Here is a 19452-nt window from a genome sequence, read left to right on the forward strand (position 1 = left end):
TGTTAACATTCTGAAATACAACGGTTCCATTGAATTCAAATTCAATTCAAGAGGCAGTTGGGATCTCTGATCTGTGATTATTTCGTCACGTTGTAGCTTTTGGTGAATAATTGGTTGCCTTCAAACAAGGTCATGTTCGGAGGAGACAATATAAACCTTATTTGCTCACAATACATTGGAACTTTGCTAATTCCTCCAAGAAAACAGGTTGTCAAGTATTCTCTGTGGTAAAAGGCCTGGAGCTCCTCTAGAGGAGAGGGAAATGAATGATCAGGTCAAGGGTAAAATCAATTAACACCACATCTTGTGTCCTTCCTCAGTAGATGTTGTTGCCTGGTTGCCACAGGTTTCTTCAGTGTTTTTCTTCAACTGCTCTTTTCAAGGTAAAAACTCTTTCCTATTTCTTAAGCCTCAGGTTGAAATGTGGAACACAAGGCACTTCTTTAAAAATATTGCTCTATTTAGGTATGAGAACATTTCTACAGTTTTACAATCAGAAAAGGTTCTGAGAACTAGAGTTATTTTAGGACTTATGTTTCACTTCAACTTCAGCCATCTCTCAGTTTTTCAGCCAGACAGCAGGTCTACATTCAAACACTTACAGTTCCCTCATGTACTGTATGTGGACAGCTGGAGGCCACTGTAAATTGAAAAGCTGACTCTCCACTGTAGACACACCTCTTTAATTCTAGTGTTGTCATCTTTTGCTCGCCTCTCCGCCCTACCCAACTGTCCAATAAAATGTCCCCAAGAAATATGCCACTGCTACGACTGCTTCAAAGCCTGTATACACAAGGAGCGCTTGGGACGTACAGCTGGAGTTGTTTTTCTATTTCTAACTTTTGTTGTTGATTGTTGAATCCCCAAAAGGTGGCATTTTTTGTTGAACTGTGTAATCTTTATTTTTGGTGAATTATTATTTGAATTTACCTAACCCTAACCCTAACCTGCAAAAAGCCACCAGGATAAAGCTAAGTTGTTGTTGTAAATTTCCCCAGTGTTTTTAATGAATTTGAAAATGTCAATGACAGACAACAAAAGAATCATGTTTAAATCGAAAACCCAACCGAAACGTGACCATAGACATGAAAGTCATATCAAACCTTGGATTTTGAAAATCCTGATGCCTCTAGTATTGAAGCTATTATAGCATATGAATGTTAGTCTGTGCTCTATCACTTGTGAGAGAAATGCAAGTCGTTTTATTGTACAATGCATTGAAACCTTCATGTCAAGTTGGGGGAGTAATGATAATGGTGATCCTCTGGTGTCATCATGAATTCGACATGTGTGGTCCACAGCTGTGACATGCAGTCAGGGCAGGCAGTATCTTACCAAAGTCCAAAAGAAATGGTGAGATCACATATAGTTGTGTTTTGACCATTTATTCGTATTCACAAGTCATAACTGTATTCATTGTATTTCAAATGTTCATTGTCATTATTATGAATTTGTCTCAGGATGACAAACACCCCAGTGAAACTAGTCAGAGAAAAGTTGTTCTAAATGTATAGTATGTTCCTTTCCTGAATGCTGAGGAGGTTGTTACATTTGTCTCCGTCTGCCACTCAAGTTAGCGTTTTCATAGAGGACATACTGATGCCACGTGGATACTATTTACAATTTAAAGACTGTTTGACTGAATGACTCATCCAGATGCAGCAGTGTGAAGGTGAGTGGCCTGCGGTGTTGGCATAACATGTTTGTGCCCCATTGGTTGAATTTAAGTAGTATTTCCCACTTCTACTCCACCACATTGCAGAGAGAAATATTTTACTGTTTAATTCCACTACAATTACCTGATAATTGTAGTCGGTAGTTACTTTGTAGACTTAAATTAATGATATAATAAAATAAAATATATTGTATAATATGTTTTATCCTGTCTTATTCCACCTCCACATCCTTCAAAATATCCTTGATAGGATACCTGTTTTGTTTTTTTTACCTACAAGTGAAAGTAGGGTCTCTTCCACCTCACCATAAATGCTTTGACTTTTGATACGTGAGAAAAATAACATCAACCTACAAACACTGAGCCACATAGTGAGCCACATGTAAATAAAAATGTTACTTGTTAAGAAAACTTAACAGTAACAACAACTTAAGAGTTCAATGTTGGGTTCAGTGAATAGCTTTTTATTGCCCAAATGCCTGTAAGTTTGCCGTTCAGTTTACAGCATGAAGATCAGACTGTATTGATACCTTTGGGGAAATTCACAAACTTCCCAGCAGTGTATAAAACTAAAATTAGCCGTACCTAGAACATTTATGAACACAATTGATGCATTGATAATTATTATGCAGTTATATATCACACTGGATATTAGTCTGAAATTGGCCACTGTGCATCAGTCATATGATAAGAAGAAAGCCAAGTTGTCTTTATAAGCTCTAAGGCTGTGCTACTACCTTCGAAGCCTGCACACCTGAAGAACTGGCTCCAGTGAGTCACTTTCTCCGCTGATCAGCTGTTAGCCTCACCGCTCAGCTGTTAGCCTCACCGATCAGCTGTTAGCATAACAACGCTAACTTATAAGCAGACATACTCGATGTTCTGTGGGCTGTCCATCGCTGCTCTGCTGGTCCTCCCTCCACCACAACCTTGGGGTTATTCACCACCTGGCTCCGTTGTTGCTCTCCTCTGCTGCTGTGGTCTCCCCCGGCTCGCGCCGATGTTGGATGGTCGCTACTCCGCCATTGCTGGTGGGGTCTGTGGGTGTTCAGCGCGGGAGCTCCTGGACTTCTGCTGTCGCTTCGCCCTGGTCTCCGTAGCTGGGACTGGATCTCTGGGTCTCCTGCGTCGCCCCCCGCTGTGTGCACGGGCCTCCAGACGCAAGTTCACATCTAGACGAAGGATGCTGTTCCCTGCGGTGCAGACGGAGATATTTTAAGCTGTGCAGCTGTTCCCTCCATACTGACTGACAGGCGCTCCATTTATTCTTTGTTTTGTTTGTTTTCATATATGTTTGTTCCACTTTGTTAAGTGTCCTTGGGTACCTTGAAAGGCGCTATATAAATTTAATCTATTATTATTATTATTATTATTATTATTATTGTTGTTATTTAACATTTGATACTGTAAGTATCTTTTGATGTTTTTGTTCTTTTGATGGAGATTTTGAATACACAACTTGTAACAGTTAAGTATGTCCACACTGTTGTGTTACTATTTTCACTTAAGAAAACAATCTGGGTATGTCTTGCACCTCTAAAATTTCTATACTAAACATGCATCAGGAATAATTTCCCACAACATTTTAGATCCGATCACACAAAACCATATTTGGAGGTGGAACCAGTAAAGGCTATGTCTTTGTCGCCCCACAGAGAAAGTCCCCACACTGCCTTACAAAATAAATCCATCTAGTTACTGCTAACGACAGACACTTGAGCAAATGTTCTCATTTATTTTTATAGACGTTGTGAAACGCTGTCTAGAATAAATTCTCTATTTGGGCCATCTTGTTAATTCAGCATACATTATACATGAAGATTTCTCTTTACTTGTGTGTAAATAATGTAATCTGTTTGTACCAGTAATATACCTGTCTATTTGCTTATACAGCAGGGACATGAGATTTGATCACAAGGTTCACTGGAGACGCATGTGTCCACTTGTGATGGGATCACTCAGGACGGATGGTAATATCAGGTCTAAATTCTCCCTCCTTCTCCGTCTTTATTGCGTTAATTGTGGTGTATAAGTCTGCAATGTATGACATTGTGAGCTAATTGTGTCCATTGATCAGGTTTGATTGTGCATTAGCTCCACATTTAATGACTTTGCAGTAGGACCGAGGCACATTTACTGATTTATAGCCTAATTAATGTAAACTACATTTTGTCTATCCATGCATAATAAGAATTTGGATTGCTGGGTTAATTGAATGCAGACATATGCCACATTGATAGGTCACTGCCCACCCAGGCGAAACTTTTACCATATGTAACTGAACCAGAGTGAGCTACCTTGGATAGTTCAGTCTAGTCTTTGACATACTGCCATGAATATTGTTAAACATTCATGGTACCCAGAGGATAAATTCTTCAGTACTGCCAACATGTCATAAACTTCATGTATCCACTGAAATACTATACCTGTACAGTGATGGATTTGCACAGACTGTGGTGCAGGAATTCATGGTTCCCAGCGGATGACCTTGGAGTATCTCCATGAGATTGACAGTTTTGCTGTTGAGAGAAACTCTGGCGACTTTTAATCTAATGCCTGTGGCAGCCTGCATAGACGGTGCAGAAGTAGGGCTGTCAAAATGATGTTTATTTGTTCCATCTAAAAACTGTAAAACTTCATTTAAAGACCGCTGAGTGGCTAAAGTTTTATAAGACTAATTTACAACAATTTCCAACAGTGTCAGGTATATTGGCTACAAATCCAAGCCCAGATGCAGTGTGAAATGATCAACGCTTTGAGATGCACACCTATTATTCTATGTGTGGGGATATGAAAAGTGAGGTAAGCTGAGGTGCATTGAGACATTGTGTGTGTGTGTGTGTGTGTGTGTGTGTGTGTGTGTGTGTGTGTGTGTGTTGCAAAATGTGTCTCCCAACAGCTCAAACTGATGCCCACATACATAATTCAGAAAATCAAGGGAGACCGGCTCTCCTGATGTGTTCACCATGAGGCTTGAGGATATTTTTATTGAACCCAGGCGACCCTTTACCGCACCATTTGCTTTCCTTTAAACTGCGGTATTCTCTCAACTGTGTACATTTATATTTAATTTCCTTTTATTGCAGCTGTAACAGAGAGGCGTTTCTGTAAAGCGGCACCTTGTGGTTACATCCTCGTGGTACTCTGCTGAGGTGCAGGGAGAGATGAGACTTGTGCGTGGAACACTTGTTCACACACATTCTCCTGGCTTCAATGGAAGCTTTAAGCCACATAGTGTGTGCCTCAAAAGAGGAGAAGATTAACAGTGAGAGATAAAAAGAAAAAGGGAAGGCTCTGCGAGTGTGTGGACCGTGGAAATGAAATGCTGATGCTCTGTTAGCTCGTTTGTCACTGTTCTCCTTCAGAGGAAAGCCCGTGTAAAGTATTCATGGGCTCCTTTTTACTTTACATTTTCCTTTCTGCATTAGATCACTATTGACTTGCACTGAGCCCTGCACAGCAAAGAACTCTTGAGAAAACCGCGATGATGTGCCAAAGTGTGATATTGCAGCTGTACATCTGCTGAGGCATATCAAATAGATTATTCCCTGGCCAGTTTAGCACTGGCGGTGTCACACAAGTGGAAAGCAAGGTGGACTAGATATAAATGTGATTAAAATGTAAGTGAAGAACCAGTACCCTGCTATAAATAATTCAATAGACAAGGCTCAGATTTAAAGCATAAAAAAAACATTAAAGAAACAATGAGATCATGGAGAACCGCTGTCAAAATGGGGGGAGGGTAATTAAAGCTAAGTTACAGTGGTGTCAACCCAAACACACCATGATGGAGAGACAGAGAGCACACCGACACTGGCAGCAGAGTAATGAACAACTTAGTCATATACACATTATCATATAAACTGTGGGCAAGTGTGCTGGCACAGACAACATACTAATAGCTTATTTTTCAGATAGCCAGGATCAACTCACCAGTAGAATAGAGTATAGAGCTATTGGGAATGGAGCTGGTCAAAAGATGTCCCACATCACATGGAGCCGCTATCTGGATTAGAATGATCCGGATGATGAAGTTTCACTCTACTCAGGCAAGGATTACAAATGATTTCTGACGCTGTTCCAAACACTGGCAGGTTGACGGCGATCACTATATGACCAGATACGCATTTCCAAATCTTGGGTCCAGGCCCAGAACCAGAAGAAAAAAAAAACATGGCAGACCATTACATGATTCCAAGGAGCAAGTGGTAGCACAGCTTTCACATCCAATTGTGGGCGTACTTATACCTAATATGCGACATTTGTAAGACTATAAGAATTTGAACCCAACATGTTGTGAAAGCCAGCTTCTTGAATTGTTGCATACTGTAATGAATGCATTTCATCGCTAATTAAGCTTTGGTCATGCTAACAGAAGCTAACTCGAAGCAAATTGACCCGTGAGAGAACCCTGACCTGCTGATCCCATTTATTTAAAAGAGATTAAGCAGTCTGTGATACAGACATACACTGATGCGCTTCACAGAGTTTACAGATATTGCTCATTTTCAACTCTACTCTCCACTACAGCATCAGAAAAACATACAGCCTGAACCTCTACTTTAGCCGGACTAAAGGTAAAGTCAGCAAGTTTTAGCTTAGCAGTGGTTGGATGCTATTATGATTTTAGGGGATCCATAGTGAGGATGCATCATGGTTGGTGAGAAGAATTGGCTTTCCACTCCATGCATTTCAGAGGTGACAAATAACAACAATGGGGACTACACTGTATCAGTCCAAAGGTCATCAACCAATAGTCAAAATACATCTATTTTAGCACTTGATTTAACTGTATTACTATTCTTATTTTTCATTACAAATGATAATATCAGTAAGTGCAAACTTGATCCTTGATAAACGCCCATTGATTTCAACATGCCTTTATGCTGCGTATTTTGGCTAGTGGACTTTCTGAACCTGTATAGTCCTGTATGAGTCATGTTTCTTTTTCTTCCTGTTTTTTTTCCCAGTCATCTAAAATGCAAATATAAACCAAAAAAAATCTCAAATCCTCAAAACAAAACAGCAAATCCACATTTTCCCATGATATCAAACTCCTAGTATAGCAAAAGACAACAAAGAAGTTACTGTTTAATTCCACAAAGCATTATTGCAAACATGTTAATCTGATATTGTCTGGCCTTAATTGTGCATTAAACTCCTCTTTGCGTTCACAAATCTGCTTCCCGACATCGTCCTCTCTATCACCTGCTCCTGTAATCAAATTTATTCTCTCATCACTCGGAGCTGAATAAAACATGAGGTCTATTTGCATCACTGAGGAAGCATTGAGTCTCATAGCAAGTGCAGAAAGCACAGTGTCTGCATGCTATCTTATAACAGACAAAGTGCTTCTCTCGGTCAGAGGCCTCCGATATCTTCATCTCCATAAAATCCCTTTTGGTTCAAGTCGAGGTTGCACACTTTGGCAGCAGAATATAAAACGGCATCCAGCAGGACTACTTCCATCAGATCTTGGCATTCTTCTGTGCTCTAACCTTCTTGGCAATTCAGCCATAGCCTGTGCTTTGGAGATATGCAGACTTTGAGATATTCTTTTGCGTGGTGTGGAGAATAGAGAAATATATCTAAAGTTTTGCCACCTTGCACATGGTAGAGTTATTTGTTTTGGCCAAGTCTTTAAAAGAAAAAGAGGATTATTTTAAGACTAGTAACAAAGAAGAACTGTGGTGGAGTATTTAGATGCAAACTTTCGGATTATGACCGTTTCTGTCAGACAAATCAATTAAAAGGCTTAAATCTATTTTTAAGTGGATTTCCTGACCATAATACAAAAGCTCCTGTGTGTTTAATCCCTCATTTCCGTCAGTGAGGTGATGACTTTTCTTTCCAAATCCCCCGGAGAAAAATAAAGAACTGCTTCCCGGCCTCTTCAAAGATATGCCATTCAGTCAGTATCTTTTGATACTGCACGTCTGAGACAAGATTGAAAAAAATGTACAGAGAGAGGCCCGCCTCTATTATCTGATGAGCTTCCCTATCCCACTCTTTCCACATTCAGTCAGAGGGACTGTTTGGCAGCCCCTTAAGACGAAAAAAAAAAAGTCTTTAATATCTAAAATGAGGTCATCCATACAATGTCTCTCCCTGGCGTCCAGTGTTTTTAGGCTTTGCCTGTAGTGGAGCTTCTTGTCTAAGCGCTGATAAAATCCGGGTATAAAACCTGACGTTGAAGATGAATGTGTCCCACAGCCACTCTTGCCTATCAGTGGTGAGCACAGACGAGGACAGGGGCCTGGGAAACATGTCAGGGAGCTATCTCTCCTGCCGCTCCCCTCCTCTCTCCTGCCCTCTTCACTCACAGGCAGAATTAAACTTGAAAAGGTTTGCGGCAAGGATGAAAGAGAATGGTGATTGACAGAGAAGGGAATGAATGCTAATTTATTTTTATTTTTTTTGGAAGGACATTTTGTAGGGTGTAGCCTGCGGCACTCTTTACAACAGGTGTGTTCAGGGATACACTGTAATGTGGGGGCATCCGGATGGCTGAGCCACAACCGGGCCAAGATGGGCTGAGATACCTGTTTGAATTACGATAAACGACATAAAGAAAAAAATATCTCCTCCATTTCTTTAAACGGGTCGAAGCACGCACAGTTAAAAAGAAAGATGCCGAGCTCCACAGCGCTCTTCACAAACCAGATTTCAATTTCAAAGAAAACAACGTGCAGGAAGGCATCAATGAGCTGTTGCAGCGTGCGTACACTTTCACATGTCAATCAATCAGAACACAGACTTGGTAAACACTTTCCATGATGCTATGATGGCAGCGCGCGTTAGAATCAATCCAAGTCTTTTACAGTGTCTGAAAGCATCTCAAAGTGCTTGAGTATAGCAAGACTAGGTTAACGGAAGATTATGTGCCGTATGTATCATCGTGCTGTACGGCAGCGTTTTGAATCTTCTCCTGTTCTATAAAATCACAAGGAAGCATGAATGCGTCCAATTGAGTAAACGAAATCTGCCCTGCGGTAACAAATGTGATGGTATAATGGTATATAATGGTAGAAAAGGTGGTTTTGATCTCTATAGCTAATTTCCCCTCTCATCAACCGTACAGGAAATACATTTTCATACTTAGCAGACTGCTGGGCTTCACCTCAGCTGATTACAGTCACTTATCTCCACCTCTCCACCATGTTTGTGGTGTTGGTGCCATTTATAGTATTTAATAATGTCAGAGACGGTCTAGAGACAGCTGTGGGCGGAGCATAGAGCTCCTGGAAGAATAAACATCTGGAGTCATTTCCAGATGTTAGGCGCAGGTTCATAACGACAGAGGATGAGCCCAAATATTTAACTCAAGTTATTTAAAACATTTCCAGCTTGGATTTAGGTTTCATGGTTAGGTCACCTCCGTCAATATGGATTTTTCCTGTGTGTGCGACGCACGTCAAATCAAATTCATCATGCATGTCAGTGTTCAGCCAAACCCAATATCAGTCTTTAGCAATCTGAGGTAGAAATGTAAGTGTCTTCCAAAGAGAAAGGCTTTTGTACAAAACATCCTCTTTGTGTTACTATCGACAGTAGCTCAACAGATAAGGTACTTGAGTGAAGGATTTTCATTTGATGCACTTTGCACATACAGACATGACTTTCCCTCCAAAAACGACAGCCTATGTCGACAACCATGGATCCTTTATTTAATCTAAAAAACTTAAGGTTAATAGCTTTGGATGGCTACAGCTCTCATACCGACTTTATAGAAGTTTATTAGAAGGATAAACCCCTAGAGATGAATCATCTCGTTTTCAAGGGGGTCCTTAACACAAATATACAGAAAGTACAGTACATAACATGATACATGATAAGACTTCTATTTATCACATATCCTGCCTGTCAAAGACTACTCACACACAAATAATGATTTATGGGGATTTCTCTTTTTATCTTACTCCTCTATAAAAATGTTAGTCTTTGATACAATGCCTATAAACTGTATACCAAAAGCTATATGAAAACATAAATTAAATACTCAAATGAATTAAGAATGAAGCAGCACATCATTTGATGCAAATAACAAAAGCCAGCATACAGAAAGATGCATTAAATCTGTCTTATGAATATATGTGTGTCCACTGGACAATCAGCAGACAATATGCAACATTAGCACTAAAGCTCTGCAATCGATAAACCATTGAAAGGTACTGTATTTGTACCTCTATAGATCCGTAACAATACAAGTACAATATTTTTTTAAAAAGGAATAAATAGTTCCCCTAAAACAAATTCAGGGACAGAGAAAAAACACTTAATGTCTTCTTTGTTTTTGCGAATTAACATCAGATTGACAAATCTGCTGTGGTGCCCTCTGATCATTAGCCCTCTCGCTAATGCAAAAGCACCCCCCTCCAACCTCACTACTGAGGAAAAGAAGGCCCTGCATCACTCAAAAGAGACCGGAACATCACCGTCTTGCTGGCAGACAAAGGGAGATGCACTGTAGTGCTGAACACAGCAGAAATATCGGACTCTACCACAGGGAAGCCATCCCATGTATCTATGGACTCCCCAATATACGCAAGGAAGAAGCACCACTCAGACCCATCATCAGCAGAACTAACTCAGTTACCGTCAGCACTTGGCAAATATTCTAGCTTCTATGGTCGGTAAGACTCAACACCACACCAAAAAATCTCAAGATTTCACCCAACAAGGTGAGTGAAGTAACACTGGACCCAGACGAAACAAGGGTCTCTTTTGACGTTACCTCGCTTTTTACATGTCTTCCCACTCAAGAAGCGGTAATAGGATGAAGACACGCCTGCTACAGAGTAATGCAGTTGATGCAGTTCAATGCAGCCAGGACTGCAAAGATTTGTATACTGCAGAGAGGCAAACAACCTCTCCTCAGGTCTTGACTCTGCTGTTCACTTAGAGCTGAACGAGAAAAATCACTTTTGAGGACATGATTGTAAACATTGACTTGTCTTGCCTGTAACGTGTTTTCACATGGCTATGAAGGGTTTCCATAGTTACTGACACATTTCCATGGTTACCGACGTGTTTCCAAGAATACCGATGCGTCTGGAATTTGGCTTTTGTTATTTAGATTTAATCATCTGAGAAAATATGCAATATTTCTACAAATGACCTATAGCCTAAATACATCTCAAATCAAATGAAAAGGGAAAAAAATGAAATGAAATTGCATAAGGACATAATCTGGGATTGTTCAAGGTGAACTTTATTTGATTCAGAAAAGTGAACAAATTTGCCCTGCAGAGAAAATGTAAAACCGTGTGGATGACACTATTCCAGAATTGTTCTCAGGCAGCCTGCGATTTGAATCTTAACTTGCCATACAAACATCTGTTTCAGCACGACAGTCACTTTGCGGTGTGAGTTAAAAGGCAAACACACAAAGAAGGAAAATCACACAGAACAGGAGAGGGTGACATGTGCATTTATAGAGTGACGAGTGTGTGAGCAGGAAAAGGAAAAACAGCAGAGGAGGCGACCCCCTCCTTGAAGATGAAAGGCCAGAAAGGCTTGGAGGAGAAGTAGATGGGAGTGCAGCGAAATCCTATTTGAGCAGCCTGAGGGAGCCGTGGCACCAGGCTCCTCCAGCGGGCCCTCTGTTAAAACCTGCCTGGCGAGAGGACGCGGGACATGTGAATTGTAGTAAGTGCAGAGACAGACATGAGTAGAGATGAAAGGGTGAGGACGACTCGCAGCCTCTTTACTGGATTACACTGAGGAGAGGAGTAGTGTCTTTGGCATTTCAATAAGGCCGCTTAAGCACAATCTATGGACAAGGACAGCGAGGCGTAGACAGTGTTTGGTCTGATCCACTGTGTGTGTTCAAGAGCCTCTGAGAGAAAATGTCTTTTGGATGACATCCAAATGATCAGTAAAAAAAAAAAAAAAGAAAAAAAAATGTTGCTGTGGTATGACATGCAGCAGTTAATTCTTTTTCTGCGAGTAGAATAACAGACTTCAAAAGTATTCTGAATGTTTGTTTAAAGGGGCAGTTCATAAGATATGGCCAGAATTTTATTTTAAATGTTCAAGAAGTGAATTATCAACTGTGTGAAAAACAACTGTGATGAGATTATGTTTAAAGATGTCTATGTGATGTGCTGCAGAGATGTTTACTGCTGTTAGCATGCTAAGCAGCTAGCCCTGATCCATCCTGCCCCAGTGGCTTGTTGGTCAAGCTCTCTTAGCTTTGAGAGTAAAACTAAAATGTCTCTCTTTTATCGTAAATTCATCATAAAACATATTATGATGTTGGTTTGTCTTCCCACAGTCACCTCTGGATTGGGCTAAATAAACTCTTATTTCTGAGAGTCAGATGTGAATATGTCCCGGCTCTATGTGCTGTTTTAAGTTGTCTCTTCTTGACCCCTGAGTCAGAGTCTTGGTCAGAGCCACCGTAAACCACCTCCACACTGAATCCCTCATCTTCAAGCTGGCCTCCGTCAGTCTTGAAGGCTGCGTTCAATCCTAGTTTTGTTCCAGCCATGTTTACTCTCGGTGCTGAGTCTCATGACTCCCCCTGTGATCAGCTGTTCTCTTCCAGATAAACTCTGGCTCCACTGCTAATTGAGCCATGAGATAATTAGCTAATGGTAGCCAGCTACAGCCAAGGATAGCTTCATTCAGTTGTCAGTTACCTGGGTGATATGCTGCCCCTTATGTTTATGGAACTACCTTTGAATTCTGGCCATGGTTTACAGATTAAACCTTTAGGCAGAACCCATTATTTTAGGTTTTAAATAGAAATTGGTCAAATAGTTAACATTTTTAGACATACAGATTAGAGTCACCAACAAAAACCTTTGTTTTGTGTTTGTTTGCTTTATCCTGTCTATCAATAACCTCACCATTAGTCTGGATCTACTTAATTATCACACATATGCCCAGTCAGAGGGATTTTTAAAAAAAAACCCGAACAACCTGACAGAACCATAAGGGTCCCAACAAAGCTTCAGTTCTCTGGTTGGAGTTGTTCCATTTAGCTGTATAGAGCTCTGGGAAGGTTGGGTCCCGGTGGCAGAACTCTATAAATCTGCTGTGTTTTCAGTACTGCTTTTCAGTCACTATAATTAGATGTGAAGCAGGTACTATACATGAAAATCGAGCTTCTAAAATGCTGTTAAACATTGTAAAATTGTTTATCGTAAAAAAAAATTAAAAAAATCAAGATAAACCAAATAGACTTTTCACCATTAGATCAATGAAAAAAGTTTATACTCATTAAAGTGCTGGAAATATATCACTGATTTAAATTAACCAAAACTCGAGCATAAATGGAAACATTTTTCAAAATACCCAGGCAGACAGGCACTTTTTAGAATCTGGTGGCTCTGAGCAGCTTCATTACAAGATTTGAGGTTTGCTCTTTTGAGACTATGCAACCAGTTAAAGGCGCTTAGTGGGAAATGTCTTCAAAACAAACAAAAGTTATGTCTGCATTCAGCATTACACAAACACACTGTGTGTATCCTACAGGATGTACTCGATCTTCATCTTCACTCACTTTGTTGACACACTGTTGTATAGTTGGTGTGTTACTGCCTCCTCTAGATCAGTGGAGTAGTGTTGTGTCACCTGCTTGCACGTGCATGCACAAAATAAGTCAAATTGGCACCCACTCATAGAAAAACTGCTCCAAAGCACTACTAGAGAAATGGAACTCCACGAGGAACCTTTAAGTAAATGATCTACAGACAGCACTTGTGTTCCTAATCAAACAGTTCACCTGCTCCTAGAAGTATGTAGCCATGCGAGTCCTTTTGTCCCTGCCTCCAGCCTTGTATGATAAAAGGCTAATATGGTGTTTACAGCACTAGGAAAAAAAAGCCAATAGCAATGTAACTTTTCACAATTCCTGTATTACAGTAGCACGTTGGTGCCAACAAAAAACATAGTTAATCACCAACATCATAGTAAGGCATCCATGAAAACAATCAGCCTGGCTCGGTTTCCTGATCGTTACATCCGAAGAATAGTAATGGAGAGATATTACAATTGAATTTAGCTGTTTTGGATTTGGTTTACATGTTTGGCTCAGTCGAACGCCGGCAGGCCAAAGAGCTGGGGCTCAAACTCCTCCATGCTCCTGAGTCGCAGTGTGGCCTCCTGGGTAAGGCTGGGGTCCAGGTTGTCGTCGGGAATCATCACCACCTGCATCCCCGCAGCAAGCGCCGCCTTCACGCCGTTGGGAGCATCTTCAAACACCAAACACTGAGCAAGGACAGAGGAGAGGAAAACAAAATGATATTATCCTATAAGCCTATTAGGTCTACAGGATTTCACCCCTGCATACGCCACAAAGCTGAAACCAAAAAACAAACAACAAAAAACACAGGAAAAATGGAAACAGGAGCACTGTTTCCATCTTCATGTGACGGACTAGATATTCCTCAGAGGAGTGCTGTTTACCTCTGCCAGGAGAAATATCCATTTAATCTACAATTGGAAGAACGGTGCCCCCTGTGGCTCCACCTCATTGGCTTAGTTTATATTTTCAGACAGTCCATTGATGATGATTGGATCATCCGATCTGAGTCACTGTGCATATCAAGAGGCTGGACGTAATAAAAGCCATCCTCAGTGGAAAATAATAAAGGCTAATGTTCTAACAATACTCATTATTGTTGCCACTGAGTCAGAGAGATAACGACTCAAATATTCTTTTGTTTTTTCCTAAGACCATTGAAAGTGAGCCGTGGGGGTGCTCAGGGTGCTTCAGTACCACCTACCCATCAGACCTTATAAAACTCAGTAACAGTTTTTTGTTCATTCTCGTGCAGTAATGATGATACCTCAATTTTTTTGTTCTGAAACTCTTCTCCGGGATCACTGCCCTGCAGCACGTGGCGTTATCTGACCATCGGCACAATTTGTTTCTTGTTTTAAGAAAAGTAAGTGCTGAACTCTGAATCTGAGATCACTAGAGAACTGTACGTGTAATACAGAAATGTAAGTCACTGGTGATATCACTATCAATTTTGAATGCGTGCGTTTTCTGTTTTCACAGCAAACTAATGGCACGTCTCTGAACTTCACAATCGTCCAGCACAGGTTAAAAGAGGTGCGAGCAGTAGGCTGGTATTACATGCTTTGCAAAGACTTCTGTCAAGCACAAATCGCCGGAATGGAAATGGCATCTACGAAGTTGTTGCAGCAGGTCTCATGAAAATGTAATGTTCACTGTGTGCGCTGTGTATTGCTGTCACGTCAGGTGTGTTTATGTCTGCCAACTTGGGTTAGATGGATCTTGCCTGAGTTTTGGACTTGCATAACCATTCCACTGCACTTTCCCATGTCACAGGGTGTTCTGTTTTTGTTTTGTTTTTTTCCCCAAATTTCAAGTGCAGTGGACTACAGCATTATAATGCATGTGTGGATCCAAAACAAATACACCTGGAAATGTTCTACTGCACAAACTAACATCCAGAGCACCATGACAGACAGATCTACATGTGGATACTGACTGTTAGTACATCTGTGACTGGTCAAGGTCAAGACATGCTTCACAGCAGTCTGTCAGAACATCAGACTCTGTGTCAATGAAACTGAAACATCTCAGTTAGGGCTTACAAAGACAAAGAAATAAACAAAATAGTCAGATGTTCTAGTGTTTAAAAATGCTGTAACAGCGAGCAGCAAAGGTACATTCTGAATTTAATATGAATTCATCACCTAAATTGGTCAGTTTACTTACAGAAGACGTAGAAGACACAATGTCAGTACTGTCAATATTCAGTACTTGACAGCTGTCATGCTCAGTGATACATATGCAATTACTTGCAGTGTAGCCACATCATCGTAACTTGTTAAGCCACGATTACAACTGTTCATATCTTCATAATTCAAGAGTATTAAAAAAGTAGAAAAATGTACAGCCAGATTTAGACAGAAGCTTAACAATCTGCTATCACCCACTAATGAGGATATTTATGAAGGCACATTTTATATAACATTGGGAGAGACTTATAGGTTTGTCATTTTACACACTATGCACAGTGTGTGAGGAGCATGGATGAATATTGTTTTTAATCTATCAACAGAGGACTGGGGCCTGAAATACCAAAGATAGGAGATCAGACCAGAGCTTGTGAAGCTTCACCACAGGGAAGCAACATTTATTCTCTTAGAATTCAAAGGTCAAAAGTCTTTCTGTGTGAGGTTTTTCTTTTAAAACAAGACACCGCACAGGTGAATCCTGTCTCATAAAATCTTTGGAAATGGGTGTCAGTGATAGGGCAGAACTCACTGCCATATGTCGCGACAAGTTAAAAAATAAAAACATGGAGGCTAATTGGCATTTCAAGTGCTGATCTGTCCACATGCTTGAGAAGGACGTTCAAACAGCCACAGTAAATTAATATGGCTGCACCTTCACCGGGAGGTTAATCATTTTTCAGTATCCAATCACCACATTCAGGAGTGTGCAGGCAAGACGAGGGACCTTGACATGTACTCATACAGCTCCTGATGTAACCGTGTAGGTGTACAAATCAATCTCGAATAACCTGAATCCGCATGTACAGAGCAGGTGCTGTGAGATGACTGTGCTTCAACAGGTGGTTTTAAAATAAAAAATGCAACAATTAAAAAAATCATTATACATTTTTCTTTTTTTTTTTTATTCGTAATGGCGACAGCGGGGCATGCAGGTGCAGCAGCAGGAAGCTGTCAGTGTTCACAAAGGCTGCGTGGCAGCTGCGATGCTGCTGGGAGGGAGAGGGAAAGTGAAAGAGAGAGTGGAGAGACAGGACAGAAACTGCCCCTCACCTGTTGCGTGTGTTCTCTTCATGTATGTGTCATATTCTACAGATACAGACATTAAAACTGTAGTGAAATGCTGGTATGATGTGGATATAACCTGATAATATGGATGCCGAAATGAAAAGGGAGAGGCAACACCCATGCATGTAACGGCTCACTGTGGCTTGCTCCTTCTTGTTCCATAACTCCACAGACTGTTGAAAACTACTCCCTGTAAAATTTCAAACTGACCCGCTGTCAAAAAATGTGGAAAAGGACTGTCGTTGATGCACAATTTTGACGAGCAATAGCGCTCAATACTGAGCACACAGACGAACAAAATCCTGTGACTACCTCAGCAAATGTCAACTCGCTGTTCGCCAGTTAAATGCTTTTAATGTGAAGCAGCAGCTGTAGGAAATGTTCGGTTTAAATTAGCATTAACCCACTACAGAGGTCTACGGATTGTGAGTACGAGGACAAATAAATTACCTGGATCCTTGATCATCACAGCTTTACCAGCAGGGGGGTACTTAAGTTCATTTGCATTCTAATTCTAACAATAACGAGTTGATCTGCGTTCAAGCAACCATCAGGTGGGATATGTGAGTGAAGTGAAGCCAAAAGTGAAAATGCCACTTAGCAGTACGATGGCTGTTGCTATCCTACAGTACATGCCACTTCACAGCAGGATTCTCACTGACAAGAAAAAGTGCAGCAGAACAACAACCAACTGAGAGGCGATGCAATGAGACGTGGAGTGCATGTGGAGTAGAAGGAACAGAACAGGTGAAATAGGTCTGTTTGAAACAGCAGTTTGAGTATGGCTGTTGTTTTTAAGTTTTTTTTTAATTCTTAAAAAGAATAAATATATGCATTGTATTTAATGCTGAAGTCATTCTAAACATCCTCTGAGGAATTTTACTTATTTTAAACATGGACTTTGGGTGTTTCTTCCTCCAGAAGTAACTTGTAGCTCCAGAGTCACATTGGATTCTGGAGCTGTTCAACAATGGGAAGAGATTACTTTTTAACTTTTGCGGTTTTAAAAATGGATTCATAATCACATCACTGCCTGATTGCAACCGAGATCCGCAGAGGTGACTGCCATAATCGGGTGTTCATGTTCTGTAATTTTCACTGCCGGCTTGAGCTGGAGGGGAAATGTACATCCTGAATGTGATGAGGGGAGGGGAGGGAAAGAGACCTGGAGTCTTTGGTGAATGCTGAGTTCAGTAGAACAGCTGACTTGACTCGAGATTCCATCAGATTACACAAGAGGTGACCTCATAACCCCATTCACAAAAAGCACCTTTGGTCAATTATCGTTCTCAGTCAGAGCCATCCCAAAACTGGAATTCACTGCCTGCCATTATCAAAGACATAAATATATACTTCAACTTCACCAAACACCTCAAAACATAGGCTATCAGATAACTACAACTGCAATCATTAACCCCTGTCAAACGTGGTATGTGATGTAGTCATTAACTGGTGTTGCTCCATGCCTTGTAAACCATTTCTTATTTTGATTTTATTTAACTTCTTTTATTTTTTTTCTCGCATTCATTCTTTTTATCCCTTGCATCCCCTTGTAATATTAGTTATTCTTGATTGCCTATCGTGTTAACCAACCTGGGACTACAGCCGGAAATTAGCCGTCAAGGCTAAAGCTGCTCATGTTATTGTAAGGTTCATTAAAGGAGACTGTCCACATCATAATAAAGAAATAAACAAACATTACTTCTGACCCACAAAGCCATTTGTTTGCATATTTTTTTCCCAATGAGATCTGCCTTTGGGTTTTTTTAACGCCCACACCTGCCCAGCCCATTATGAAAGCCAATATATACTGCCCAACCCATAAAAATATGTGCTAATCAACCACCCATACCCAGCCCCACCTGCAAGATAACGTAGCGCTTTAAATTAGCACAATTGTTTGGACTGAGAAGGACAAAGGTCAAAGTGTCTGCTGGCAGCAGAGGAGTCTCATACAGAGAGCTCTCTTTTTGCCCTTTCCTCAGAGTAAGAGTAAACGGAAAAATATATGAATTGTTCTAAATTTTGGTATTTATTCTTCAATGGCAGTGGAGGAAGTTTGAACTTCAAACACAGACACCGCCTCTCTTTTTCTATTTCTCCAACAGAAAAGAACAAGGCGTCTTTCCCATCATAACAGTAAACTGTACTGAAATACACGGCTCAAAGACAATAAGGGAACACTTATTCATTACAGTTTAACACCAAGTCAGTTAGACTTCAGGGATATCAATCTTTCCATTTAGGAAGCACAAGTGACTGTGAATCCGTTTCACCTGCTTCGCACCTGGTGCGAATGGAAGTGAGAACAGGTGCAATGGAGAGGCAGAAACAGGACAACCCCAAAAAAGAGAATGGTTTTACACGCGGCGGCCACATACAATTTCAATCTAATGAAAAAAAGTAATGCTAACTTCCCACTCATTGCCCAGCCACCCAAACCCATGATTATTTTCTTGTAAACTGACCAAACCCATCCAGCCAGGGGTCACTTGATGGGTCACACGGGTTATGGGTCAACCCGTGCATCACTACAATTTAAGCTACACAAACAAAACTTCCATGCACAGTTCTCAGAGTGGATGGTCTTAAGGACTTAAACAGCCAGTATTTCCAGCAGTTGTCAAGACTGAATATCTTACTACCCATTCAACAAGGCTGAGAGAGCAGGGAGCCCATTTCCTGGACAAAAACACTGTTTGTTGATAAGTAGGTAAGTGAAGTGTCCTTGGCTCTGGATCACACTGAGGAGGAGTGAGTTCATTGTTTTATCCAATAGGCCTTTGGGGCAAAATAGAGAGGGCTGTGTAAAGAATATGTTGTGAATACTATTTGACAGAAAGAAATAAGAAATAAAAATAAATTAGTTTACTGTTGGAGAAAGTTGGAAGTCTAGTTAGTTTGCTGAACATTACTGGCTAGTATAGTAATTTTAGTTTAAATTCTCTACTGCAAATGTGCTGTTGCCTAAAATCCTCGAACATAAATCG

The 19452-nt window shown here is 40.6% G+C and overlaps 1 protein-coding gene across 1 annotated transcript in view; it reads right to left on the reverse strand.

The window, feature by feature from the left end:
* Positions 1 to 13519: 13519 nt before the first annotated feature.
* pudp (pseudouridine 5'-phosphatase) overlaps positions 13520 to 19452 on the reverse strand; it is a 33167-nt gene continuing 27234 nt past the window's right edge. Inside the window, exon 4 of the mRNA XM_030409322.1 lies at positions 13520 to 13891. Within this exon, the coding sequence (XP_030265182.1) occupies positions 13715 to 13891 (177 nt within the window). The 3' untranslated portion in view covers positions 13520 to 13714. The remainder of the gene's footprint in view (positions 13892 to 19452) is intronic.

The sequence above is a fragment of the Sparus aurata genome, chromosome 24 (genome assembly GCF_900880675.1).
Source record: "Sparus aurata chromosome 24, fSpaAur1.1, whole genome shotgun sequence".
Taxonomy (NCBI): Eukaryota; Metazoa; Chordata; class Actinopteri; order Spariformes; family Sparidae; genus Sparus; species Sparus aurata.